The sequence below is a fragment of the Trachinotus anak genome, unplaced genomic scaffold (genome assembly GCF_046630095.1).
Source record: "Trachinotus anak isolate AG129_WGS33_773 ecotype Australia unplaced genomic scaffold, CSIRO_AGI_Tana_v1 ptg000001l, whole genome shotgun sequence".
NCBI classification, from domain to species: Eukaryota; Metazoa; Chordata; class Actinopteri; order Carangiformes; family Carangidae; genus Trachinotus; species Trachinotus anak.
Window position 1 is genome coordinate 8,903,802 of NW_027273852.1, and position 27,520 is coordinate 8,931,321.

The 27,520-nt window shown below is 37.5% G+C and overlaps 3 protein-coding genes across 9 annotated transcripts; 1 reads left to right on the plus strand and 2 right to left on the minus strand.

Moving 5' to 3' along the window:
* Positions 1-120: 120 nt before the first annotated feature.
* Positions 121-21,304, minus strand: tlk1a (tousled-like kinase 1a). 4 transcript variants are annotated; one of them, XM_071474480.1, is made up of 22 exons: positions 21,165-21,304; positions 8,888-9,009; positions 8,696-8,767; positions 7,194-7,232; positions 6,475-6,550; positions 6,322-6,365; positions 6,021-6,116; positions 5,845-5,931; positions 5,635-5,727; positions 5,299-5,409; positions 5,076-5,212; positions 4,184-4,372; positions 3,971-4,037; positions 3,360-3,457; positions 3,060-3,141; positions 2,869-2,960; positions 2,595-2,684; positions 2,320-2,489; positions 2,105-2,240; positions 1,518-1,629; positions 1,322-1,429; positions 121-1,199 (listed from the first exon to the last, which is right to left on the minus strand). In XM_071474480.1, exons 2-22 carry the CDS (start codon positions 9,002-9,004, stop codon positions 1,029-1,031), a joined length of 2,187 nt encoding a protein of 728 aa, XP_071330581.1. In that variant the 5' UTR covers positions 9,005-9,009; positions 21,165-21,304; the 3' UTR covers positions 121-1,028. The 4 variants fall into 4 exon arrangements, with proteins under 4 accessions (XP_071330581.1, XP_071330572.1, XP_071330564.1 ...); XM_071474471.1 differs by lacking the exon at positions 21,165-21,304 and adding an exon at positions 13,538-13,664; XM_071474463.1 differs by lacking the exon at positions 21,165-21,304 and adding an exon at positions 13,259-13,589.
* On the minus strand, positions 14,420-21,306 carry mettl8 (methyltransferase 8, methylcytidine). 2 transcript variants are annotated; one of them, XM_071474608.1, is made up of 10 exons: positions 21,165-21,306; positions 19,095-19,251; positions 18,632-18,723; positions 18,194-18,432; positions 17,974-18,023; positions 16,942-17,002; positions 15,784-15,923; positions 15,192-15,298; positions 14,985-15,050; positions 14,420-14,710 (listed from the first exon to the last, which is right to left on the minus strand). In XM_071474608.1, exons 2-10 carry the CDS (start codon positions 19,244-19,246, stop codon positions 14,556-14,558), a joined length of 1,062 nt encoding a protein of 353 aa, XP_071330709.1. In that variant the 5' UTR covers positions 19,247-19,251; positions 21,165-21,306; the 3' UTR covers positions 14,420-14,555. The 2 variants fall into 2 exon arrangements, with proteins under 2 accessions (XP_071330709.1, XP_071330700.1); XM_071474599.1 differs by having other exon boundaries at positions 18,194-18,549.
* Positions 21,253-26,915, plus strand: dcaf17 (ddb1 and cul4 associated factor 17). Of its 3 annotated transcripts, none has more exons than XM_071474536.1 (14): positions 21,253-21,386; positions 21,498-21,601; positions 22,196-22,286; positions 22,413-22,549; positions 22,651-22,733; positions 23,071-23,156; positions 23,248-23,355; positions 23,573-23,675; positions 23,783-23,925; positions 24,724-24,833; positions 25,084-25,171; positions 25,389-25,472; positions 26,292-26,447; positions 26,534-26,915. In XM_071474536.1, the coding sequence occupies exons 1-14, from the start codon at positions 21,258-21,260 to the stop codon at positions 26,639-26,641; spliced, it is 1,530 nt and encodes a 509-aa protein (XP_071330637.1). In that variant the 5' UTR covers positions 21,253-21,257; the 3' UTR covers positions 26,642-26,915. The 3 variants fall into 3 exon arrangements, with proteins under 3 accessions (XP_071330637.1, XP_071330645.1, XP_071330653.1); XM_071474544.1 differs by having other exon boundaries at positions 22,651-22,729; positions 23,067-23,156; XM_071474552.1 differs by lacking the exon at positions 23,248-23,355.
* The last annotated feature ends 605 nt before the right edge of the window (positions 26,916-27,520 follow it).

Sequence of the window (27,520 nt, forward strand, 5' to 3'; positions counted from 1 at the left end):
AGTACCAAACAAAGCCACAGAGGGTCAGTATAATCTTAAAAAATTAGGTAATTGTTAGTAAACTGTACACTGTATCGGGAGATAAACATGGTTGATAACTAAATACATTCCACAATACCGTTCACTTGGAGAAAAAAAGTTTCCTGGCATTTATTATTCACTCTTAGCAGAACTGTACAATTTGTACCCGAAGTGGAACATACAGCCCTTGTAAAAGTAAGAGCAACAAAGCAGCAAAATGAAACCACTCCAGGAAACTAGTTTTACATTGGGGAAATTTTAACTCTTTGTACATGTTACTGCTGCAGCTCAAAATTTGAAAATTCACCTGTACAGCATATACAGTTTCCAATTTATCTGTTAATTAATATTCCTGCATAGGATTTTATACATTGTCTTTTTTCTACATTTGGTTACTTTGTGCATTAAACGTAAGTATGCTGCCCCAACCTACATGTCACTAGATGCCACTTGTATGCTACACATTACATTCTCTTGGCTAAGTAACTCAAAGCCTAACATTTGTGAAAAACAAAACATTTAGCCAAATCAATAGTGAAATCTTTGTAGTTCTACTTAACAATGACTGTCCTCTCCTCACAGTATATTAACTTCTAGCAGCTGAATCATTTGCACCCTGGCAGAACCATATTATTTAATCTAAACGGCGGGCTGCCAAGTCTCCCTTCGGCCATTTAAGGCTTTATCCATCTGCAACATCCGAACAGAGTGAACAGTCACATTTTCTTCAAGGTACGTCTTCAGTTTCAGTGCTTTTGTCGGACCCTAAAAAGATCCTTTTACCCATGTCCTTTGAAAGCATCCCTTCACTGTCCCTCCATTGATCAAGCCCTGGTGAACAAGAAGAAGCCTGGCACAGGTCAGAGGATATCGCCTGAGATCTCCCCACCTGTGTCCTGCTCCTCCTCTCTCTGGTTGCCACTTGTGCCATCAGCTTGAGCCTCTGAGGAGCGCTGCAGGCGCAGAACAACTTGGTCAGTTTGTCTTTCTGTCATAGTTCAAGGCTGTCAATACGAGATGATACTGGAGGAGGCTGGGCCTGAGCCAGCAGCACTCATCTGCAGATTTCCAGAGGAGCTTGACCTCCGCATGTGAGGGAGCAGGTAGGGGTCACTTCCCAGCTGGTGAACATCAATCCGGTCCTCCTTCCTGTATGCCAGGCACCGCCTTATGAAAGCCTGCAGGGGGGAGGAACAGTATCCAAAATTTCCAGGTCAGTCAGCATTGTTCAGTTGTTTTAGGATAAAATTTTTCTTGATAATACAAGACATTATAGCCTTTTGTATACAACCTCACTTACCTTTGCTTCATTACTAGCAACAGGCTTCACAGGGAACTGGACGTCGGTAGCTTTGAGTATGGTGTTCTCCTGCAGGATGTCCTGTTGTGACTGATTGTGGCCAAAAGGCTGAAAAGGTGGAACAGTGCTTAATAAAAAGGCATAAATTACAAAAAAAGTACCATTAAAAGGGAAGAATCTGTATTCCCCTCCTTACCTTCCTTCCATACAGACACTGGAAAAAGATAACGCCCACAGACCACACATCCACCTTGTTGGAGATCTTTGGAGGTTCTTTACCAACCACGAAGCATTCAGGAGGCAGATACCTGGCCCAGTTAAAACAAAAAGTTGTTTAGTGTCTGTACTAGCTGCCTGTTCTTCACTGTAATGTCCAGTGGAATAATGTAATTTTAGCACATTTACTTAAGTAGTGTAATTAAGGTACTTGTGTTACTTTAGCATCTCTTTATGCTCCTTTGTACATTTACTTCATTACATTTATTTGACAATTGTTACAAGATTTATATACATTACATACTGTGTGATCAGTTTATAAATATGATGCCAATATGATGAAAACCAAAGTGCACCTACAAACTGCTAATGTTAATTTAATATTGTAACACTGACAGACTGCTTGCATTACCAGAGCTTTTACTTGTTGATAATCTGAATGCAGGACCTCCACTTGTAATGGACTATTTTTGCTGCTTTTAATTAAGAGAATGATGTGAATACTTCCTCCACCACTGTTTATGCCCTTATATTGGATGTATGCATATGTCGGTCATTTCTTCTCACCAATAAGTCCCTGCACCCTGTGATGTCAAGTCCATCCCGTCCACACCATAGTTGTCATCATCCATGATTTTGGACAAACCAAAGTCAGTGATTTTGATTTCCCCACAGGCTGTTCCATCCACCAACAAGATATTGCCTGGAAACCAAAGGACAATAAGTGAATGCTATATCACTGATGACGTGGTGAGTGTCAAATTGTCCAGAGATATGTGTACCTGGCTTCAGGTCGTAATGGATGATGGGGGGTTTGATTTCATTCAGGTATTTTAGTGCGTTCACAATCTGCATGACTATGGACCGTGCCTCCTTCTCAGACATTAGCTTATGCTGCTTCAAGTAGAAATCCAAGTCATTGCCTTCGCAGTACTCCATAACGGTGCAAAATCTATTGAATGGAAAACAGAGTTACTGAGAATTACAGCCCAATTCTAACAGGAATCAACTGAAAAGTGCAGTAAATGCACAGAAGAGAATGCATCAAGTGACTAACGTGTCTGTGTCCAGTGAGAAGTAGTCGTAAAGTTTCACGATTCGGGGATGGTCCAGCTCCTTGTGTATTCTGTATTCTCGACATGCATGCCTGCAGAGAAGATGGTAATTATGTGTCTGTTAGCAACCAAAGCAGGTAGATACAAGTGGTGTATTTATTAATGATGTTAGGCATTGAGACTTATAGAGAAGAATAACAAATAAATCACAACATTTGTAACACTAATGATAGTGTAATGCAGTAAGGTTACAAATTTTCCCATGGGGCAACATACTTGTGATAGTTCTCCTTTTTCTCTTCCCTCCAGTTCTTATTAAGTTGGTGAATTTTCACAGCAGCATATCGTTGCTCAATCAAGTCAAAAGCCTGAACAACACACACAAAAAGTTGGCTTTTATTTGGAAAGCAACAACTACTAAGAGTATGTTTTTATTTTGAAACCTATGATAACATTTTATGACTTACCTTGTAAACTTCACTAAAGCCTCCTCGCCCGAGAAGGTGCAGGAGCAGATAGCGTTCATTCAATGTTGGGTGATCTTTAAATCTTTGAATGGAAAAAATAAGCACAGAAAATAAAATTACAGATCAGATGTAAAAATGTCCCAAGTATCAATGACAAATTCTGCATAAACACTAGTTTGGCAAAAGACAAGTCAAGAGGCAGAGTGTTACTTAATATCATTAATGTTGATACTGGCCTTGTATGTACATCATTTTCCAGTGTCAATGCAGTAACTGTCAAAGAAATCGAATCAGACTCACTGTGAGCTGTCTTCGTTATTTATTCTCTTCAGCTCCCGAATGTGAAGGTTGCGCACTCTCTCCAGACGCTCTAGCTCCGCCTGGATCTCGGCTTCTTCCTATAAATGATTCAAGCACACAAACACTCAAATGCACAGAAGGAACTTCAGAGTACTGACTACAAGGAGAGGAGCTCATCAAAACCCACTTGCACACAGCTGACTAGTTCTGTATTAAATATTAACCATTGACTTGGTACAGAGTCTGTCAGGGGCTGTCTGTCATGCTTATTCATCGGGAAGACAATGAGTACATAGACAAACTACAGGCTCCCTCAATCCTTAGGGTGATTCAGCCCAAGAAACAGGAAAATCAGGTTGAACATGTTCAATTATTCTTATACTGAAGACAAAGATTTGCTACATTTAATAATTTATTGATTCCATTTAGGTTTTAAATTCTAAAGTGTGTAAAAGCGCCCTCTGTCCTTATTATATGGTGGGTCCTTGTAAAACTGAGTAATTCGAGAAATAAATTCATACACAAGGTTATGTCTGCACAATACATGAAGACAGGAAAATTCGCCAATGGTCTAATCACAAAAGGTTTGCCAGGTTCAGCAGTTGACAAACCTTCTTGAGATGCCCGAGTCGCAATTTGAAGATCTCTTCCTGTTCATGGTACTCTGCCAGTGTCAGCCTTTCCCGAATAAGAGAAATATGGGAATACAGTCATGTTAAACTTGTGTTACAACTGCTACTGCAAAAGAATAAAGCCAAAATTTCATCGCATTTCATACAGTGCAACTACCTGATATCTATGATTAACATGAGGCCAGGACTTACAGCTGAGGTAGGCTGGGTTTTAGAAAGGGATCACTTTCTGCTCCATTGACTGCCTTGGTTTTGCGTTGCTTTGGCTCTGAGTTTGTGGTTGGTGCTTGGGAGTTGCTGGAGGATGGAGGTTTCCTCTTGGCTAGAAGTTTTCTTTGCCTCTCAATGTCTTCTCTCTGTTGGTTTATCCATTCTTGCTGTCTGTTCATGGAAAACAGTGATTTTCATTAGATTACATTTGTAGCATTTCTATACTTGTGTTCCATCCATAGTCATGACTAAAAAAAAAATAAATAAAATAAATCAACGACACCATCTTATCAAAACCTATAATTTTAGACCATATAGTAAAGATGATTGGTAATCATAAAAGCCGTAGTGTTAGTTTGAAGACTGTGTCTGAATTATAATTTTCTAAGTTGACTATGAGCCACCAATTTGGGCTGATGTTTTGAATATTCATAGTGGGTGGGGTTGTGGTGGTGATGGTGGGGTTGTTTTGCCAAATGGCACTACAGTCCTGCTCATGTACAGCATAGCTGCCTCACACTAAACTTATAAGTTTACTATGTTTTATCTGAAACTGAAATTTCACCTGAAAGATTGAAGTTTTAGCACCTTTACTGTCTTCTAACTTGATCACCATCAAAAAAATGGGAAATGAGAAAAATAAAACAGAAAAAGTCTTCTAATTTGAGAGGTGAACACGCATGTTGATGTCACCTCTGTACAATGAAGCAGCAAAAGAAACAATTGCTGACGCTTTGACTGACAACATGTGGCTCGTGGGCCATGATCAGACTGGTTGTTCTAGGCAATAACCTTAGTAATAACAATAACACTACTAGTACCACCACCACCAACTATCATAATAAAAATAAATAAATAACTGAAAGCTTCTTACTTCACAAGGTTTTGAAAGGCATAGCCATCTGTCCATTGTTCTGTGAACGAGGCTCCATGTCTCACTGTAGTGAAATGGCCTAAACGAAGTCTGTCCTGCATGCTCTTCTCCCGACAGGCCTGCTTCTCTTGGGTGCTCTGAAGAACAATTCAAAATATAGTTTTGCAAGTGGGATTGGAGACTTAAATGTTGAGTGCGCATAAAGGAAAAACAATACAATTACCTTTTCTATAAGCAACTTCTTGCTCATGGTGATGCATTTATTCAAGCGTTCCTTGTACTTTTCAAGTAATTTTTGTTGTTCATCTATCTGTCTCCTGAGATCACAGTTTGCCTATGAAGCAGAAAAAAAACAAAAACAAAACAGTCAAAGCAGTTGGACAAATTACACTACACTCGCAATCCACCAAATATATAAAAAAAATCTTTAAAATTCAGTTTATAATGTTGACAGACAAAACAAATTCACTTTTTATTAATAAACATTACAGCAAACTTTACTTTAACATCACAGACCAGACAGGCCTTTCTGCAAAGTAGTAAACAGAGAAAAACTCACCCTTAGTAAATCATCTATTCTGCCCTCCTTCTTCTCAAGGTCTAGATTCTTAGTGCTTTCAAGGGCAGCCAATTTCAACACTGTAAGGTCAGTCTAGAGTGAAAAACAACAAAAGAAACTGTTTGAAAAAAGTTGTAGAAGTCTAAGCCACATTTAAGAGCGACCCAAAAATGCTTTGGTGACTGGACTATCAACAGACATTTACCCCACCTGAACAAATTTGACTGCTAGTTGCTTTGGATGCGTGACATGGTCCCCAAAAGACAGACTAGTAGGAGATGAGCTATTTTGTCTAACCTGCAACAGAAAAGACAGCATTTCTTTTATGAGAGGGCAATGCCAAATAGAGTAGCAAAGGAGATTATGAGTACAAGTTTTGTACTTACAGCAGTGCCCTGAGTGGAGTAGGAATGTGAGTTCTGGGGCGAGCGAATCACTGGTGGGAGACTTCTCACAGGACTGGACCCATTTCCTCCCTGGAACTAAAAGTTAAAGAGAGGACAAGTGACATCATTGCCTAACATTTGGTAACAGCAGACCTGCCAGGGGCTCCTTTTATATCTTACTGCTGTTATTTTAGAGACAGAAAATAGATAATGACACAGATTTTGAATAAAGGCTAATATAGCACACATTATTCACTCCACATTTCATTTCAGTGTGAATATCTGACACCAAACAACTTACATCAAAATAATCACTTATTTTGGGTCCTCGCACAATTGATTTTCCTGTAAAGGGAAAAGAAAAGATGAGTGTTGGGATGTATTAAAATATTTCAAAAGAATACAGCAATAAACAAGAGCCAACATATAAACTGTTAAACACAAGGACACTTACCTTGGCTGCTCTCTGATTGGATCTCAGGTTTCCTTTTCCTGCCTCTGGTTGTTTCTGACTGTTTCTTCTCTGGGGTCTGAAAAAATATATTTTATTAAATAATAAATTACAAATTAATTACTTCTCAACAAAGCTGTTTTGACCCTTCACCCAGGCTTGGGATGCTGCTGTGCTGTCTACAAAGTGGTGAGTGATTTGTTCCCATTGGATAATCTTGATATGTAATCATGATGTCTATATGTGAAAATTAGCCCCTTATGATTCCAGCTGTAACAATTACCAAATTAATTTTGACTTTTGTAGCTGCTCTCATTGCTGTTTCCTATCAGGTTTGTTCTTGTAGCAATATTCATTTCTTAGTTGCATAGGTGTAATTTTTACCTAGTCAAAGCCTATACCACCAGTAGTAGATCTACAATTAGTTTTGGTCCATTAAAGTATATTGTGAATAATTTAAATGATCTACAGTTTAAAAGGGAATAATTAAACACAAATATAATACATTTTACAGCGAACATTTTGATGTATTTAATCTTCAATAACCCTTTCAAAGGAATACTTTACCTGAGAACATTTTTAAGTTAACCTGTTTTTTTTGTTTTGTTTTTTTTCCCAGTATTGTTTACTTGACATAATCACTTAGTCCAGAGGCAACACTACAAACTGCAGCACTCACCTATGTTAGCACCACATTTTCAGATTTGATGATATATACCTACCGAATAAGCAGGAGAACTGCCTCTTTTCACATCTGAACCCTATTGAGTGAGAAGGGAAAGAGTTTTAGGCAAAAACATGAGAGACCACCCTGTGGTAACCAGCAGCTTCTGTGACAGACAGTGACAGACGTTTTACTGCATCTGTACTTCACTACTAGTAATATAACACTGAAGGCTCATGATCTGAGAGAATTCTTTAAGGGAGAACATAAAATAATCAAAGGTATGCAAATAAGTCCGGATTTGAGACTATATTTAAATCTGCATTTCTCACTATGATTTCCCACTTTTCATAACCTCCAAATCTAACCAACTTCATGCAGTCAAGACATTTGTCAACAGGTGCTGGTCTCATCTGAGTGAATCATTAGTAACAATGTCACAAAAATGTGCTGAGCAATTGCAGCCAGCCTGAGTAATCAATGCTTTTCCGTTTTTTTTTTTTTTTTTATCAAATCAAATGTATGAAGGTAAATTCAACTAATCAAGATCATGAATTAAAGAAAATATAACAAATGCTGCAAAAATGTGTTACTGCAGCCTTAGTTGACATTTACACAGATAATAGCACTCCTGCAAATCATGACAGGGGGCTGCAGTGGTGTGGGTGTGCTCCTACAGTGTACAAAAGAACATAAAATATGAACATGGGAATCCAGTCTGAAGGCGTATTAAATGCCAGGACACAATATGGTGGTTGCCATCCAATGCTGTATAAATGCAGCAATCTCAGTGAAATAAATTAGGAAGACTTTGTCGGACAGGATGTACCCCTACACACTACCCAATGGTGGGATTTAGGTCTTTTCCAATTAACTTCACAGATGGAGGGCCTGAATGTCATGTAGCCAAATGGCCAATCAGCTGATCAGGGCAATCTATCTCTATCAGAGATTTGCCATATACAATGGATGATGGTATTCATGATATCAGTTAGGTGAACCAACACTTATGCCCTTAACCCCAAAAAGGAGAACAGTTTAGTAACAAGGTGGCTATTTTTAAAACTCTAGCTGTCAGAACTCCACCTTAACAGGAACTGATTTGCATGAACCATCACACAAACCAGCAGAAATGGCTGTTAAGATCATTTTAAGGATATTAAGAACCCATTTAAAATTCATGAACAAAAATAGCCATAGATTACTTTGTTTATTTTAATATGAACAATGTTATTGTCACAGGACACTGGTTATTTTAGTTATGTTATTAAAAAAGGAAGAGATACTATAGACACCCTCAATCACTCTATGACAAAGTTTATGCCACACATGCAACAAACCAGCTTTCTAGTGTCAGGTCTTGGTTTCAGCTGAGGAAAAGTCATTAACTGGGCTGTTCTCCATAGAAGTAAGCAAGAATGTGGCAGAATAGCTCTGGAAGGAACCTATATAACAACATGTACCATCTCATTTGGAAAAGCCATGGGTGATTATGGTGATACATGTAACTGTAATCAGTGTAAATAGGCTTCAAGTAAGACAAAAGATTTGGAACTGTACCTCTGACTCCTTGTCGCTTGAAGATCCCAGGCTTCCAAAACTGTGATTTGAACATTCATTATTGGTCAAACCCTGGAAAAAAAAAATATTTCCAATTTTAAATCTTTTAAAGATAAGACCAAGTATCAAGATTCTAAAAATAGTATTTTCACCAGTTATTCTGTACCAACACTGAGATAAATATTCACTCACTTTGGTTCCCCCGCTTGTGCTGCCAGTGCTGCCCCCTGTGCTGCCGCTGACCCCGCCCATAAAGCGTGCCTCCAGTAACTCCTGTCTCCGGGGGTCCAGGCTGTGCAGCTCCTCCATGGTGCCTGGTAGGATTAGAAACAATTCACAGTATGTCTCAGTTATTCAAAGACCAGCTTAATTGAAACCCTTGAATGCCCACTCAAGAGCAGATGACACAGTATCAAAGAGCTCGAGAGTTATGATAAGTATAACATATGATCTCAAACCCTAGCAGGTGATAATATTTGGTCTAGACCAGAATATAGGCCAAGACCAAATTTATGCTCATTCCCCTGTGGCATTCCTAAGTCAGGTTTAACTCTACATTTGTATAGCACTGAGGAGATGAGCAAGATTTTATTTAGTTTACTCCTGTTACCACGATCAGATGTGCTACTAGCAACCCAATACATGTACTATCACCAGTAAAGATATCCAAAATAATTTGTTGCAGGGAGAGGACGAGTAATCCTAACAGTAGTAACAGGCATTTCTGTGCCACAAGCTCTATTATCATGAGAGTGCAAGACCAACATTTCAACTGCTAGGCAATGATGAATACTGTGCTCCTGTGGGACTGTTACGTGAGCTCCCTGGGCTTCAGTGTTGCTGCAGACTCAAGAGGGGTCTGCCCACTAAACCTATGCTTTAATAAGACAACCATTTTGAATTTATAAAGGGCTATGGAGCATAGAGAGGGTAGGGGTTTTTAAATACATTTCACTCAAGGAGAAAACAAATTGAGAAATACTAAGAAATAGCAAGAACAAAATCACAATAGAGCCTACTTATATCAGTTATAGTTTAGTAGTTAAAGTTTACACACACAAGGAAATTGTTTAAAGAAGTAAGTATAATAATATAAGTATAAAAGCATTTTGCAGCTGGTTTTGTAGATGACATAAACTGGAGCTGACCTGAATTAAGAATGAGTAGGTCTACGAGAAACTGAAACGAAACAAAACAAAAACAATAATTCTAAAATCAGAACAACGTTGCCCAAACTGTGAACTGGAAGTCAAATGCTAATTGTGTCAAACATCAACTTCCTTTTTGACATATGCAGATAGATGGATAAAACCACACATACAAACATAGTATGCAAGTTTCACACCTCAAGGCAATCTTCTACCATCTCAGAGATGGACTAAATTTGAACTTAATTTAGGCTCAGAGTTGTACAGTGTGACAGACAAAACAAGCAGCAAGAACAGCCAAACAAAATGTCATTCATCATATCCCTTAAAACAAAAACTGCTGTAAAGTTATGTCCTACAATGCAGTGGCCAGCATTAGGGCAGGACAATTAACCAAAAAAGTATCACAACCAACATTTATAACCTCTTCCAGACCTAATCTTTCTCATGTTGGTTACTTTGGTTAATACTTTCACCAACGCGTAGGTTCATGAACTGTCCCTTTAATTAAAAAAAAACAACAAAAAAACAAAAGTACTACTTTGTGTTCAATCACATGTCCATCCAAGTAACATTAGTTTGCGCTCACAAAAAGTGAAGCTGTTGATATGAATGACATGAGAAGCTTATACCTGAATGCTGTGTCCATTGTTGGGGCACATTTTGGCTTCAGTGAAGATTACACCCAACAAAAAGTCAAATGCCAACACTGCAGAAAAAATATTTCACTGACCACCACTGATTGTATAATCACTGTATAATCACTTGGAACGCAATCATATTGCCAAATATGAAGAGAGCATGGTACAAGAAAAGAGAGAGACCAATAAACCTCCTATACACAATGAGAACACAAACAGGAGAAGTTGACAAAATCATTAAATTTTTTTAAATAACCACCACATTGACCATTCTGGACAAATTTTGATTAAATGAGAGATTTTTTGATAAAAATGTTTGACTGACCAACATGTTAGTCACTTATCTGTATTCACCGACAGCCAAAACAGAGCTACATGTGATGACAATTGATGGCAAACTGTAAACTCACATTTATTCAAACAGTAATGACTACCATTTATACTTGGTACATTATATGAAGCTGTGTACTGAAATGCAATGAAGTGGCAAGTCTAGCAACATACAGGCAAAAAAACAGCCATATTCAGTACTTGTTACGCATATAATTGTCTACATATAGAAAACAACGCATTAAAGCAATGATCTGCATGCAAGTTATAACTGGACTTCAAATAAGAGCAGTGTGGTTTTTTGAAAGGCAGTTCCTTGGATTAAGATGTATTGTTCCACTGCCAAATGAAATTGTTTATCATTTCCCCGTTTTGTCATTATTCTCACTATACCTTTAGGCCCACAATTCCTCAACAGGAAACTGATCAAATTTTCAGGAGTTTGGCAATGTAAACTAACGTTTGCTTTTAATCTTTTCTATGGTAACAACCAAAATCACATTAATAGTTACCACCCTCCTGTGCATAGAGACACTTGTTTAGGATAAACAAATGTGAATAGGACATATATCAATAATAATCAGGCAACCAATGCATTTCCTCTTACTAGAACACAGCAAAATAGGCTTGTAGCATTTCCCATGATGAGGCCATGACTTCTAGTCAAATTGCCATCCATTTTGCTGAAGAAGTCATCTACTGCAGTCATCTGTCTTATACAGCTATAGTATGGATGCTGCCTATGCTTACTGCATATGGCATGTGCACCACTTTGAGAGCAAAACAAAAACTGTCTTGACGTTTTTTTTTTTTGTGGTATATACAGTGGTACTAAATATTTAGCCCTTCAATCCCGGCAAGTATAACTCATGTAGTGAATAAATGACTGGTGGGTTAAGTGTTGTTTAATCAAAACTTCAACATTCACTAGACGCAGTAGTTGTAGGAGTTAAACTAACCCCTGTTAGATTCTAGGATTGCACCTATAAAGACTATGAAAAGCTGTGGCTTTCCTGCTGCTTTCTTTTGGTTGAATTTTGGTTTGCTGAGATAAGCGCATGACCATATCTCACCTTTCACCCTGAACGTTGATGCAATTTTCACATCACAAATGCTTATCAGCTGTGGGGGTCTTATAATACATCCATGGGTCTCTCACAATGGTTTCCTTTTGTTTTAAACATGAAGGCTTTGGTGCATAACTATTATCTATATTCAAGCCCCTGCAGGAACAAACGGTTGAACCCTTACAACTCTTGCTGTGGATGTCATTTTAACTCCATGCAGCTCAGCAGAGTGACCACCTGTTAATGGCAGACACTTGGAAAGTCTTAAAAAATCTCTGGCATAAAATGGGTTGGATCACTTCCACCTATATTCATTCAAGTCCAATTTGAGCTTAAACGCTATCACAAAATAGCCTCTCAATTTTTGGTGTTTACAAAAATACTAATGTGGGCAGCCATCACTGATTTATCTCAATCCCTGAATGTTACACTGATAATACAAAGGAATGTAAAGGCTACAAAAAATCCCCAGACAAAGTAAAAGTTCACCATCATTTCAATATCCACATAAACTTACTGAAGGTGCAAGTAGGCTTCATCGGCATAAGTGACAAACACATAAAGTCACCAAACATGACAAATACACATGTATGTTTGTGCTAGCATGCTGCACAGCCCCTTCATTTTTTGTTGGGGTATCTAGCGTTAACATCAACACTTAGATCTTTAAGTTAGTAACACTGAAAAGGTCAAACAAGGCTAACTACCATCCAGTGCTGTAGCGTCCACAGCAAAGGTTCATGTTAAAGACAATAGCTACATTTAATGTTAGATGCATACTGTCATGTTAAAAGCCGATCTGTTACCCCCTCTGTACCGCTGAGAGGATCAGTCACACATGGACAGACACTGTGAACATCGGTGATAGGGAAACAACACAGTCAATACAGAAATTATTGCTTATATTGCGATGCACACCTATACACTGCCTGCTACTAACCTTGTGATAAAACGTCAACTATCACCAAAAATTGCTTGATTTCTCTGCTTCCATTTACTGATCTATTTTCACGTTTTTCGGTAACTTGACCAGTGTTTGCTCTTCTAACGGCAACATGCTAAACTACAGATGCACCGACTACAGCGGTAACCTTTCTGCTCTGGTAAAGGTTTATCGCCATTATGCACGCATTTGTCCTCAGGTTACTGCACTGGCCTGAGCACAGAGAGACGGTCTTGTGTCTCCAGTGCTACAAGCTAGCCAAACAGGCTCAATGGACTTTGGAGCTGACGCGTTACTGTAACGTTAGCTAGCAAAGCAGGTTTCGCTACCAAGATTTGCTCGGTCATTTAAATACAATTTTCTTTCGTTCTGCACAAAGTGACCCAAACGAGTAAGCAGAAAAGGCATAAGAGTCTTAAAACGTTTAACGATACCTTTCCTGGGCCTTCACCACTGCCGTGGTATGTTGCTGAAAACACAGTCCGTGTTGGGGACGTGGAGAGCTGGGACCAAAGATGGCGTCCCCTCCAAACTTCCACTACTTTGGATACTCATCAAGCTACTTTTCGTGTGTAGGTACGGCAGCGCACACGGTTAATCTTTCACACAGACCGTGTAATTAACCGACTGGCGTACCACAGTTGTTCGTACGTGTGTACAGCGACTGCCACCGAGTGAAAACGTTTAATTATTATCTGTTTTAGGACACAAACCTCTTCACACCTCAGCAGTGCGTCCTGGCTCCGGGGCCACCTCTCCGTCTTCAAGTGGTTGTCTATGAAACGTCATGCATCGTGTGCAAAATTCTTATCGCGAGGGTGATGCATGTTTTTCTTAACGTCATGAAGAAAACATGTAAAAAATAAAATAAAATAAATACAATTATAAATCATTAACAATGCACAGTGCACATGAACTATGCATAGTTTTGCGTACAAGTTGCACACCGATCACTGGAAATCGTGATATTCAAAGCTCAAATAAATGAAATAATTTATTGGTCATATCAAAAAGTTATAGAGCCCATTTCCCCATGTTTTGTTAAAGTTTAGGCGTGATAAATCTATATTTGAGGATACTATGACAGAATTATCAAAACAAATTATCTTAAAAGTTAGACATGCTAAGTATAAACATTCATAGTAACAATTTAGATTGAATGAGTCAAATTTTAGATTAGTAAAAATAATCAGACACAAATTATCTGATGAGTGTAGCATAATTAATATAAACAGTCATGATAATAATAATTTTGACTAAAATTTTTAGATGTATGCCAACATTTTAATTTACTGACAATTGAACAATTGAAGTGAAAATTTGGGCATGATGATAATACTCAAGGTAGTAATTGTGACTAAACTGACTTAATTTTCAATACTTTGCCAAAACGTCAAAATTGTTAGACAGAAATTGTCTAAAAAGTTAGGCATGATAAAAATACAGATACTCAAAGAGACTAAAGTCAAAATATTCTCCTTCCTTCCTTCCTTTTGGTCACTATACTCAGCTGATGGATATTGATACAGTGATCTACAGTGTATAAAACTGGATAACACCACGGCTCTGTTTAACAACATGTTTCTTAAGTTTATTTAATACAGTTTTATTGTTGTACACATATTCCTTTGGTAAAAAAAACAAAACAAAACAAAGCTACCGACTTGAATGAATAAGCAGCAAAGTATAAAAAGGCATATAGCTCTGAATGAGGCTGTGCATGGTGGGCTATTAAGATGGTGGAGGTGGATATGATTTCCTGTACTTGCTCTGCATCCAAACCCGGTGCATTGCAACTTTCTTTCCTCTGTTCACTTGTAGTCGCCTGTCCTCCAGATTCTGAATTTCTTCCAGTCCAGCATTGGAAAATAAACCATGAACCTCTTCTGTAAATTATATATTAAATACATAAAAACACAAGTCAGACACCAGGGCTGTAGGCAGTATTTCAGAAATACTGAGGTCATGAGTCCAAGCCCCCCCCCCCCCAGAGAAAAATGTTGACACCAAAAATGAAGTCTCACAGTTGTTTCAATTATTTGGATTCATAACACGGTCTAATTATATATATATATATATATATGTGTAAAAAATATCCACCAATGTAGACTGTAAACTCCCACCAGGTTCCTAAATTCCCCAAATTGATCTCAGTAATACCTTTTGTGAAAAAGTAAACACAGGTTCCATCTCCACGTGTGTAGAAATTCTCTGATAAGCACCGTCCTGATTGAAAACAGATCAGAGATCAAAGATTAAAAGTATTAAATTGTTAAAAAAAACCAAGACTCCACATACTGAATATACAACAAATTAGGTGATGTGCATAAAACTGTTATATTTTAGGTGTATTTTACTAAGGCTCACCCTTCTTAAACCTGAGTTGTGAGAAGTCATATCTCCCATAATCACGGAAGAGGAATATTCCTCCATGTTTCAAATATGTAGATAGTCTCTTCACGACTCCTTGCATTCTGTCAATGAAATATCAATTAATGGAGCAATAATGTTGTACAATAAGACTGCAGCTACTGAAGTAATAATAATAATAGCAAAACACAGGCTGTATGGGAATGTATTCACTGAGGCCACAAAATATATAACGAATAGCTAAACAAGCAAAGTACTATAAGCTGAAGTGTCTTACATGGATAATACTAAGGTGTCCATGTCAGTGCAGTAATACTTAAGATTAAAAATTAAAATATGTATGCTGCTATCCCTTAAATTCTTATATACTTTTAAAGGTCAACCAAACCACTGCACAGTTAATATATTGCACTCTATGACACAATACAGTCTGCATTTAGTTTTTTATGTTTGGGTTTTGTAATGACATTTAGACAAAGCCTGGGGAAAGTGAAGGTGTACTGGGAGGGTAATACTGGTTGGGGGCGGGGAATGGCAGGTGATAAATGACATCAGGCTCTCCTGTCTTTGTGTTGTAACCTTCACCTACCGCTTTGGATGAATGGAGGAGAGCACAAAGACTGCTAGAATAACATCCAGGCTCTGAGGAGGAAATGGAAAGGAGGCCATCTCCTCACAAATGTCATGGACAAAGGCATGACACACAGATTCATCGTAGTCTGGATGGTCCTATATGAGAAACATAAAGTAGGTTATATCTAAAACAGTGTTAATTGTCAAATTGTGGCTCAGATACAGACCGTTATCATTTCTGAATCATATTCCACTGGACAGGTTTTAACAATTCCATTGGCTCTGTAACTTTGCACTTTTTCCATAAGTGGTTACTTGTGAGAAATTCATGCATGATATAATTTTGCACTTGTTTTAAGTTAAGTGTAAATAGGTAATCTGGTATAAATAATGTAATCTCAATCATGCAAGCAAAATATATGTTACAAATCTTGGAATGATCTACAAAGTCATGTAATAGACACATTTTTGTCTATATAAAGGCAATTTCATATATGTTTTTAGCTTAAATTGTCAGTGCTGATACTGTCAAGTTATTCATCTGTCTGAGGCAATTATTTTAAATGTACTAAATCCTTCACTTCTTCATGAATGGGTCGCTGTCGATTGTGGTTCAATGAAGACTAAAATAAATACATACAATACAAGTTGGGTTATCTTTACTTGCAGATGAATATTGGACTCCAATTGTGAGATGACTGGCACAATTTACACGTGATTCCCATGTGATCATGTGCATACATGGTGATGTCATCTCTTGTGTATTACTGAAATTACTTTCCACATGTGAAACTTGTTCCTTTCTTAATAATCCAAATATATACTCTTTCTGAGATATACTCTTTTTTTCATGGTTTTCTTATGCTTAATGTGTCATATTTGGAAACAAAGTTTCCCACAGATCTACTGATGAATTTAAACAGCTTTGACTATAATGCATTTGCTCTTATAAGACACACCTACTGTGATCACTTTAATGAGATATTTCTACTGGCAGCTGTAGGAACTCAGCTACAGAAAATGAAAATAATTACATCCCGTTATTATATATATAGTTATATATATTAGTTAGTACTGCATTGAAGAAATGTATTAACCTCAATACAATATTCAGACTTTTGGACCCCACTGTATACTGTGCATATTCATATCAAGCAATATTAGAAATGCTTACCTTGACTAGCTGAATGGCACGTGGAGAGAAGTCACAACAGAATAAAAATGCATCTGTATCTCTGTGAAGAAGAACAGCCAATGAAACAACCCTTAAATTGTACAGGTAATAAATATTTGATGATCAATTTTGTAGCTCCCATATGCACTTTACAATCTACACAGAGCAAAAAAATAAATACAAATACAATGTCTGTCTTCCTGGGGAAAACAAATGGACAGCATATTACAGAGACAGGAAGTGAGAAGAGTTAAAGGCAACTTTGGCAATTTTAAAGTAAACTCTCATCGTTATTCTAATGTAGTCTTGACCCAGAAACCGATTTTAGTGCTGGCGTCTTGCCAGTTGTCCCCTCAAGGTCTCAAGGAATCCTTGTCTAAAGAAGCACAATAGTACCATACAGACCTTTTTCAATGAAGACACTTTGACATGACACCTACTGTGACAAGCCAAAACAGCATCTGTGAAAAATACCTATTAAGAAGTATTTTGTAACTACTACTAAGACCACATCTTCAAATCAAATTTAGATACAAGCAAAGAAAAGGAGATAATTGTGTTGTGGACCTATCCTGAACCTTTCAATCTTCACACAAACTGTCAGCAGGGACATAAGAATGGTTGACTACTGCTTCTCTAACATAAAACTATACTGAGAACAACAACATCTTTTTCTGTGGTTCTACAATGATCATTGAGGTGATGGTTCTGATATTAGGACGAGGATATAATTTGTTTCAATGGGGATTTTAACAATATAAGACACATTTGTACATTTAATGCTATAGTATAAATGGAAATAGTATAAAGTGGAAAGTATAAATCTTTGTGCTAGCTTGGGATATGTGGCTGAATGATATCGTGATGTGTGCACTGAAAGCAATAAAATGTTTTTTTTTTGGCTAATATTTGGTGTCTTTGAAGTGTTGTACTTTTTCGTCTGTTTTTCTTTAAATAGAACGAATGCTGAGGATTGACATATGGTACACAATATTATACAATATATGGAAATATCTCAAAATATGTACTTACTTTATGGAATTAACAATGGGAAATACACTGTTGCCAACCCCACATCCAATCTGTGAAAAGAAAATATGTTTTGTTGATAATTCTGGCTTCAGTGACACAGCAAAGCAAAGTTGTCAATGCAGTTATTTAACACTTAATATAACAAACTATAACCTCTTCTTTTTTTAATTGTGTAATGGTCCACATATTAAAACAATAAAAATTAATATTTTTTGAAAACCTCCAAGATCCTGAAAGATGCATGTTGTCCAGGGAAAGTAGAAGTCTGCATGGCATCTTCATTTTTTTCTGGTGATGCTCCTTGACGGACCTTCTGACAATTGGGGGCGTGTCTGTGATGGTGGGTGGTGCCACTGTGTTGATGGTGTCTGGTCTCTGAGTCCATGCTGGATCCACTAGGCAGCAGGATTTCTGCCTGCTGATCACCTCGACGCCTGGTTGTGCCTTGGATTTTTGTATCTGGAGGAAGCAGTTCTGGGAATTCTAAAAACAGCCACTTGCGATCTTTGAAGAACTTCTCCTGGTGCATCTCATAAAACTTGTCCCAGTACTGGTAAGCTTCTGTGTCAAATTTACCTGTGTGGAGGGAATTTAGGAACATTTTTTTACCATTGTATTGCCATGTAACCCAATCAAATCCATATTTTTACATTCTTACCTTGATCATCTAAAGGAATTTGTACACAGGAATTTTCTTGCGCTTTCTGCCGTGCATTTTCTTTGTCCTCCTCTGTCCACTGTACATGATCCCTAAAATGTAAAGCATTATAAAGCAGCTGTTGATACATCTATTCAACTATAGTGACTCACTAACTGTCAAATGAGGGAACTATCTTATTTGCTTCCACCGGATATATGTTTCAATGTATTTAAAAATACATTTAAATATTGTAAATTAAGGAAAATGCAATACTACAACATACAAATCCACACTGTGTTTTAAAGTTAATGAAAAGGCTCTTGTCTCTAAGCCTACATTTCAGCTTTAAAGTTATTAAAAGTGGGCACACCTACACCAAAATCCTGCAACCCCCTTACACGGATTATACAGATGAGTGACAATTCAAAGTCTCATAATAAGATGTTTGGCCATGATAAACCAATAACAGTACATCACTAACCACATGTTGTGCTTAAAGATGTCATCAGGATTGGTCAGAATCCGTGAACCCAGTGGAGCTGAAGGTCTTCCTCCAGTGCTCTTTAGTCTTGTGGACAATCTGCTGAAAACCTTAGCCACTTTGGCTACAGAGAGGCTCCGCAGTTTATGCATTTACTCTGTAAAAGTGCACCAAGAGTTGAATTCCTTTCACAATGCTTTGGCAGTGCACCTATGGCTAATAAGATTCATGGAAGCTGTAGCTGTTAAAGGCTAACAAAATAAACAGTTTTACCCCCCTATTTGATATTTTGCTGCTGGATATAGTCATCAACATCTTTATATTTTTTCATGTGTCTTTTACTTTCAGGAACAATGTTCAGTTTAATATAAACACATTTCAGTCAAAAAATGATTAATAATTTATAAAGAACAAAATCAAAAAAATACATTTAAATCAACTTTATATTTTTTTAAATATAATTTTATCAGAGGTCCCTGTGTGCTCAGTTAAGAGCTTACCCAAAGAGCAGCATTTATGTAGGTTTTTTTTTTTCCTTGGTTTTGTGGAGAACAAATTTCATTTCCCCGAGTGCAGTGACCTAAGGAGTTGCTATTTTAAAAAATGAAGTTGAGGAATCCTGATTTTTTTTGGTTGTCAAAAGATTATATATTGTTAGAGACCTTTTCACAAGGAGGTTTTTGTTTTGGCAAGATTAATAGAAGGGTAAGACAAAGTTCCCTCTATCATTGACTGTTATTGTTATGCAAATGTTATGCAAAATGCTTTTTTAAATGTTTTCTTTTCTGAATTTGTGGAACTGTACAAAGCTGTTACTTTAATAACCTCGTTCCAGACTGCTGAATGCTTGTCCATTTTTGTGAGTTACAGAAAATGCATTGATGAAAAGTAAAAACAAAATGGTAATTTAGTCTGCTCTTAAGTTACTTGGTTGTTTGTGTATTACAAGCCTATGGACTGGATACCATGTGTTGGAGGAATTTTAAATCATTCAATCAACAAGATATGATGAAAGGCATGTAACAATGAAAATTACAAAGATATAATGAAATTAATGGTAAAGCATCCAACAGGCAAATGTGGTCAGTCTTCACTTAATACCATGTTTTATTTAAATGTGAAATTACATATATTGTTGATTTTGTGACACTAAAGAGAGGTTGGCTTCATGAATAGGGCTATAATCCAAAACAGACTGCAACATCCACCATGAACTACACAAGCTGAAACTTTAGGAGCGGCTCTTACTGTCCTCTGACTTGACCATCACTGAAAATCTGTGGGTAAATCTTAAACATGCTGTGTGTGCATGACGGCCCACAAATATCTGATAACTTAAAGTGATCTGCAAAGAAGAGTGGGTGAAACCTCCTAAATCTAAAATCTAAAGAAAGATTGCTGGATACAAAAAGCTATTGTAAGCTGTGATATCTGCCAAAAGGGAGGGGGGGATGTTATTAAGTACTTACTTAATAAGGTACCCAGATTTTTGCACATGCCACAAGTAATTCTTTTCTATTCTATACAGGAAGCCCAAATGTTTACATGCAACTAGTTACTAAACTAGTGCCAATGAAGAGCTGGAACAAGCTACTGCAGAATATATAAGTATGTTATAGTAAAACTGTGTGAAATATGATTATCTTTATAACCTTGAAGGCGAAAAATAAAAAGCTGAGTGGTGGTTTCTGCATCCATGCTCCATGGTCAATGTGTCGGCGGCGGAGAGGAGGGCGCTACAGTTCCCGCCTACTTAATTCCTCCGTAGAAGAAGACGCTGTGAAGACTACAAAAAATGAAGCAGCATTAGCTGCTAACTAACGCGACATCGCTGAAAATGCGAAATTATCGTCCCCCAACTTGTAGCTGCTGATATTCCTCAGTTGTTTCTAATTTCTGAACGACTCCACGGTTTAACTTAGGTCATATATGGCGGGTTAGGTACGTGTTTCAGAGTTAACGACATATCAAGGCTAACGCTAGCGCCGGAGTGGTCCCGGAAACACGCAGCTTAGTAAACAATTTGAACGTTTTCAGGTTGTAAGACTAGAAAAGCCAAACCGTTCTTACCTGACTCTGACTGTGGTGTTAGGGTCACCTTAGGTTGTTGTCTCCAGACATGCTACCAGGCCATCCCCTTGTAGACAAAAGTGCCACCTGCTGATGGCGCCGGACCGGAGGAACAGGACCGTGAACTCCGCCGAGCTGCTGATCCGGAGGAGCAGAGGTGTCACAGGTGCCGGGACTCTGATCAGACAGAACATGAAGGTCCTGAGGAGCATTATCCTCCAGGTAGTAGAAAAGATCTTATCCACAGGAGCTAACTGCTTTCAGTTAATGTTTTACTAATGTCTTAACTTTTTTTTTTTTTTAATTTTTTTTTTTTTTTTTTTTGCACTATAGGAAAATAGGAATTTCATGAAAGTATGGAGCAAGACCTCAAAATCAACAATCATGTATGAGAATGGTAAAATCTACTTTGAATATTACCAGAACTGCTACAGTTGGTGAGTGTGAATTACACATACAATACAAAATCATACACTACAGTTACATATAAACAGCAGCATCTTTCAATTTGGCATATAAATATAAAACTATAATGGTGGTCCACCATACTTGATATAAACCCTTTGAGCATAGTAATTAAAGACTTGCCACCAATTTGGTGTCAGGCCTTGTCACTCTCAATACAAAGCTTTCCAAATACAATTTCATCTAGTTTATTAATGTCATCTTCCAAATAAAATTGGCATTTCAATTATCAGTTCAGTCACTGAACATGTTTTGTAGCCTGTCCATTTGCTCTCACCGTCCAAACTTTAGGTGATAGTAGCTCTTTCAATATTATACATGGACAGATTGAATCCAGGCAAAAGCTATTATTCTGTGTTTATTTCTATTAATACATTCATGCTAGTTGCAACTGAGAGGAGCATTGTAGGTATGGTACAGAGGAGGAGATGAGTTGGAAAAGAAATCCTTTTTTTAAACAATTGAGACAAGAATTATTCCAAGGTGGTGTTTATTTTGTGCACTGTTTATATCTATAACACCATGTTTATTGACATAGAAATGATTAAATCCTCATCTTCTTGCAGTGTTCATTCAGAGCCTCACATTTTGTACAAATTGCCTAAAAGGTCTAAATTGGAAAAATTTGAAGATGCCTTGCTGTGTCAGAGCCCACTTGTAAGTACTAAAACTAAAAAAATGCCTTTTTGCGCTTGCAGTAGTAGACCTCTTAGCACTGAACTTGAAATGAACAGATTTTAACAAACCAGTTTAAGACTGTTATTTATTCTGTCTTTTTAACAGAATAAAACACTGGCCTCTCCATCTGATCATAAACCCAGCCTCTTGGCTTTGACAGCCAATAACTGGCTGTATCGCCTTTCAGCTGAAACGGGAGAAGAGCTGCAACGAGTTTACCTGTCTTCAAGCCATAAGTTCAGGTACTGTCAAGGCTCTGAGTTCTCTGTTGTTTGAAAGGAGGTTAATGCATTTATTTTCAATTTTAGTTAACCTTTATCTTACTCTTTTGCTTTTTTTGTAGGTATCTTGGCTGGGAGGTTTCTCAAGAGATGCTTTATGTTAAGTCTGTTCAAAACAAAGAAACATCTTCAGCACGGCAGGCAAGTTTAATCTATTTATTTTATTTAAGTTCCTTATTTAAGAGTGACCGGACACTTTTAAAGGGTAAAAAAGTGAAGGATCTTTCTGTAATTGGATTTTTTGAAATCAGAAAAAGTAGTTAATCTTCACACTTGAGAAGCTGGACCAGTGAAATTTTGGCATCTTTGCTTAGTAAATGACTTAAATGATTAATCTATTATCACAATGGTTGTACTTCAAATTTTCTGTGGATTGATTAATCAGTTGAACTATTCATTTCACTGCTGGTCCCAGGAAGAAATCTCTGATGTGGAGAGGAGGTGGCAGAGTTTTACCTTTTTCCTTTTTATTCCACAGGCAGGAATTACTCAGAATACAGTGATGCACCTGGCCATCTTCCGTATTTTCCCCTTGCAAATTGTGGGCACTGTGGAGATCAACAAAAAGGCATGTAGATTCATTTGTAGCTTATTAAATTTTTCAAATGTGTCCGCATGAGTGACATATTATTATTTACATGTAAATCTTATTCTTTTAGGTATTTGGAAATGGTGTTACTGACGTTGTTCTGTCTCAAGGTGTCCTTGCTGTGTCTTACAGCAATAAGTCTGTGAAGCTTTACAGCTTTGAGCACATTGTGCATAGGGTATGTATGTTTTGTCCTGAAAGAGCAACTGCACTGTGTTTTGCTAGCTGAATATTTTATACAATCAAAATGTAAAAAATAGCACCAGAAATACATTTTTTGAAGAAATTGTACCCTTGAATATTAGCAAATTGAATATTTTCTTATTTTGGATCATCTAGCTGCTAACATATGTTTATCTGATGAATATTTTCAAAATCCCTTTTTCTGTTCTTAGTACACGACAGAGAAGTTAGTGCTTGGAGAGCAGAGTTCTCTTCTTGGAGGCAAAAGAGTGGGAGAAGCTCCGTTTGGTATCCCAGTAAATATCAAGATCACAGGTTGGTTTGTTTTCAGTTTTAACCTAGTTAAAACCTACTTTGCCACTGTGAGCAATGATGTTTTTGTTTACAAAATAAGCATGAGGTTTTTTTATCCTGTTGCACAGATTGCCCTCCTGTACTTTTCGAGGTGTCCTGCTCTAATAACGGGGTCCAGATTGGAGGCTACCCATGGCACTACATCTACACACCACCACATAAAAATCACAAGGGGACTCATCACATCTGTTCACTCAAGGACAACACTATGGTAAATTTAAAGAATCCTTTTTAACCATACATTATAACATTTCAGTACAAAGTGTAATTTGTGTTTGGCTGTAATAGTTTTCCCCAGTCTGATAGACTTAACTGTCACCAAATTGGTCAGAGCCTGTTGAAAGTGACAGGGTAGAAAGGGCCACAGATGTTTTTGACAGTCTCTGTATTCAGCTGCTGAACAGAACAGGATGGAACCAAACCTGTTATTGCTATTCAAAATCTCACATGGTCCAAGTACTTTTTTGAAGATCTTTGCTGCATGTGTCACACAAGCCTCTTCGTATTTTTTCTATTTAGATTGTTCCAGGTTTTGTCTTGTTTTTTTTGTTTTATTTTGCACAACATTACTTAGTTATTTCTTACCATATCATGGCTTTGATCATTGTAATGTACCTGAAATACTGGTAAAAAATATTGTAATACAGAATAATAAATGAATACGGTCCATCGCTCCATCCCTCAGTGCTCTAAAGTTGCAACAAAAGCAGAATTTTACATGACCACGTTTTAATTCAACAGTGGTTAAGTTGTAGTCAAACAATAGATTTTGAGTGGAGTGTTGCTTTAATAAGTGAAATGTTGCAGACTCTGAGATGAACATCACAGAAAGGTTTTCATTAGATTTAAAATTGAACTCCCTCACTTTGCATTTTTTCTGCAAGAGGAAACCTAGAAATGGTGATGTGTTCATGGTGATGTGTGCTACCTTTTGCAATTTGTTATTACTTTGCAATTGTTCTATTATTCTATCTATTCTATCTTATTCTATCTAATTTTGTGACATTAGGCAACAAATGGAATACAAAACATGAACTGCTGCTCTCTGGAGAGTGATGGGATTTTTTTCCATCCCGACGACTCGGGAAGAATCATCCACGTTGGACCTACCACCATAAAGTGAGTACTACAGTCAGCCTACTCAACAATTAGGACTGTGTAAGGCAACAATAGTAAAATGGCTCTTTGGTGTGGAGGCAAATATACCAATCCAAAAGAGTCCTTATTCAATAAAGTTTTAAAGCCTTGTATGTGTTTTGCCTCAACCTTTGTCCCACAACAATGATGTTTGATGCATTTTATTCCTTCAATTATGTTATACTGGACATGTTCCACAAGAAAAAATGTTTGGTTTTTTTTTCCCTCCAAGTGTCCTTAAAATCCTTGGTGAACTGAACAGTGGTTTGCCATCAAAGGTAGTTGAGGATTTCTCTGTGGTGACCCATCGAAACAACAATGTGAGTATAAAGCTACTTACTATGTGCTGGACAGACTTGGTTTACCTTCATGATGAATCAGCCTTGTGTATGTACTACATAGTCACTCTGACATAGGAGGGAAGTGTCATGCAGTGACTCAGCCTGTCTAGAACAGATAATCTCACTGTAGAGATGGACTGTAAACATATTTCCATAATCTCAGAAATTGTATGTTTCTGCTTTCCAACCACTGCAGCCTACCTCACAAGTCACTGTCACTGCATCAGGCCGCACAGTGAAGAGAAGATTTCATCAGCTGGATGATGACCCAGATCGAGAGGTACCAACATAATTGCACTTAAATCACTGATCTGTGCCACTAAAAAAATGTACATCCACACAACAGGGTCCAAGTTAATTATGTTGTTAAACAGACTCTGTGTGGAATATATTGTATGTATACTCTCATTGGAAGCCAGGAAGCAAATCTGGTATTATGTACTGTTAAGGAAAATCTGTTGATAGACTATTCTTGTTGAAAATGGCAACAGCACTGCATATCAATCACTCTGATAAGTCCAGGGGCCACTGTGTGTATTCTTACACATGAGAACGAGTTATCAGGGCCTTTCCTAGGGATTTAATAAAGATCAGACCAGTAGTAACTAATAACACCACCCATAATACAGAGAACCACAGTTATTGTTGAGTAAAAGTTCAAACTGAGGACACGCGAGAAAATCAAACATCAGCACTCAGATCATATCAGCACTTCATCAAACTGCTGACAAAGTGCACAGTCCTTGGAAATATGACATTTTATTCAGTGCACAGAACATTCAGGGTGGCACCTTGGTTCCTTTTAATACATTTAATTATGCCATCACCTTTCTTCAGGCCACGTCATTGTTGCTTGTGATTAAGTGTTCTCTGTTGCACCTGTAACCATGTGAAACTGACATACTGATCACACCCTGAGAACACTCATACATTCACACAGCAAGGTGACAAGTTCAACCACTGGAGGTCAGTAAAGAAAAGATATTAGAATGCGGATCAGTAGCAGGACAGAGGGCTTTCTTACGTATTAGATATAAACAGTAGCTATATATACACAGATCTCCATACAGCCTCTGGTAACAGAAATTTGATTTTGCAGACTTTCCGTATGGTGGAATATGAGGATGAGCTTGACCTTCTGGCAGTAGTGGTAACTAACGGTGAGGAGGGAGAAGGACGAGCTCACATCCGACTGCACGACAACCAGAGCGGGCAGTTACAGCGGACGATTGATCTGGTTGAACCTTGGGATGAGGTGAGTAACTCGACATGATTATATCAATAATCGGCTAGAGAATCTGTGTATGGGAATTCATGAGTGCTCTTATTGTTTGTTTTTAGACCTATCGACATGAGTTGTTCTTTGACAAAGATACAATTGTTCATATTGAACAAAAGAACACCAACTTCTGCTGCCATGTTTATAAACTCAAGGCCACCAGAAAATAAGTGGTGCTTTTAAACATCGAATGGTTCATTTTTAAATTTTGTAAATATTTGTTTCAAACTTGTGTTTTTATAGTTTTGTTTTTGTTTTGTTTTTTTGTTAAACTCGTTATGCTGTTTTTCATCTCTGGATCAGTGTGTCAATTTCTTTTGTGTAAATTACACTTGATAATCAAGTTGGTTATTTAAATCACTGCATTACGGTTTGTAATGCTCTGCCTCATGTGTGAACATTTTTACACTGTTTCTCTGATATTAAAATATTTTTTTTACAACATATTCTGTATTTCTGCTTCATTCTGTCTATCCATCACGCTTCAAATCCAAATATTAATATATTTATAAGTTGCTTCCATGTAATATGTGTCTGGTCAAAATTGTGAATTATTGTTTTCACACCCACAGCTAAGTTGTGTTTATTGCACAAGTAAGCTGGTGCAGCCTGGGTGTTCGTTTGAAAATGCAGGTTTTGTGCAAAGCTACACCGATTGTACCCAATTGCAGCATGTTAAAGAAATTTCTCAATCAGCTTCTTACTGTGAGTGATGGTGTCCTACCAGGGAATTTTGTCTGTACTGTTTCCTCTGAGCTCTTCTCGCTGCCTTAAGTGGGAAGGGTAGTTTTGTGAAATTTGAGTCAGAATTTGATGCCAGTTTTGTGGTTGTTTGCCAATGCTCCCAGGCTTGTCAGCCCCATCTGATGAAACCACACCCACACAGTTGAGATGAAGAAGGGCAGGGCAGCAAAAACAATTTACCAGCAAGACATTAATGCATTGTCATGTCTCACAAATAACTGTTGCTTGCAAATTTTAGATAAATGTGATTCATACAGGGCTCTTACATCATAAAGCATAGGTCGCAGTGTTGTTTGTTTTGATCT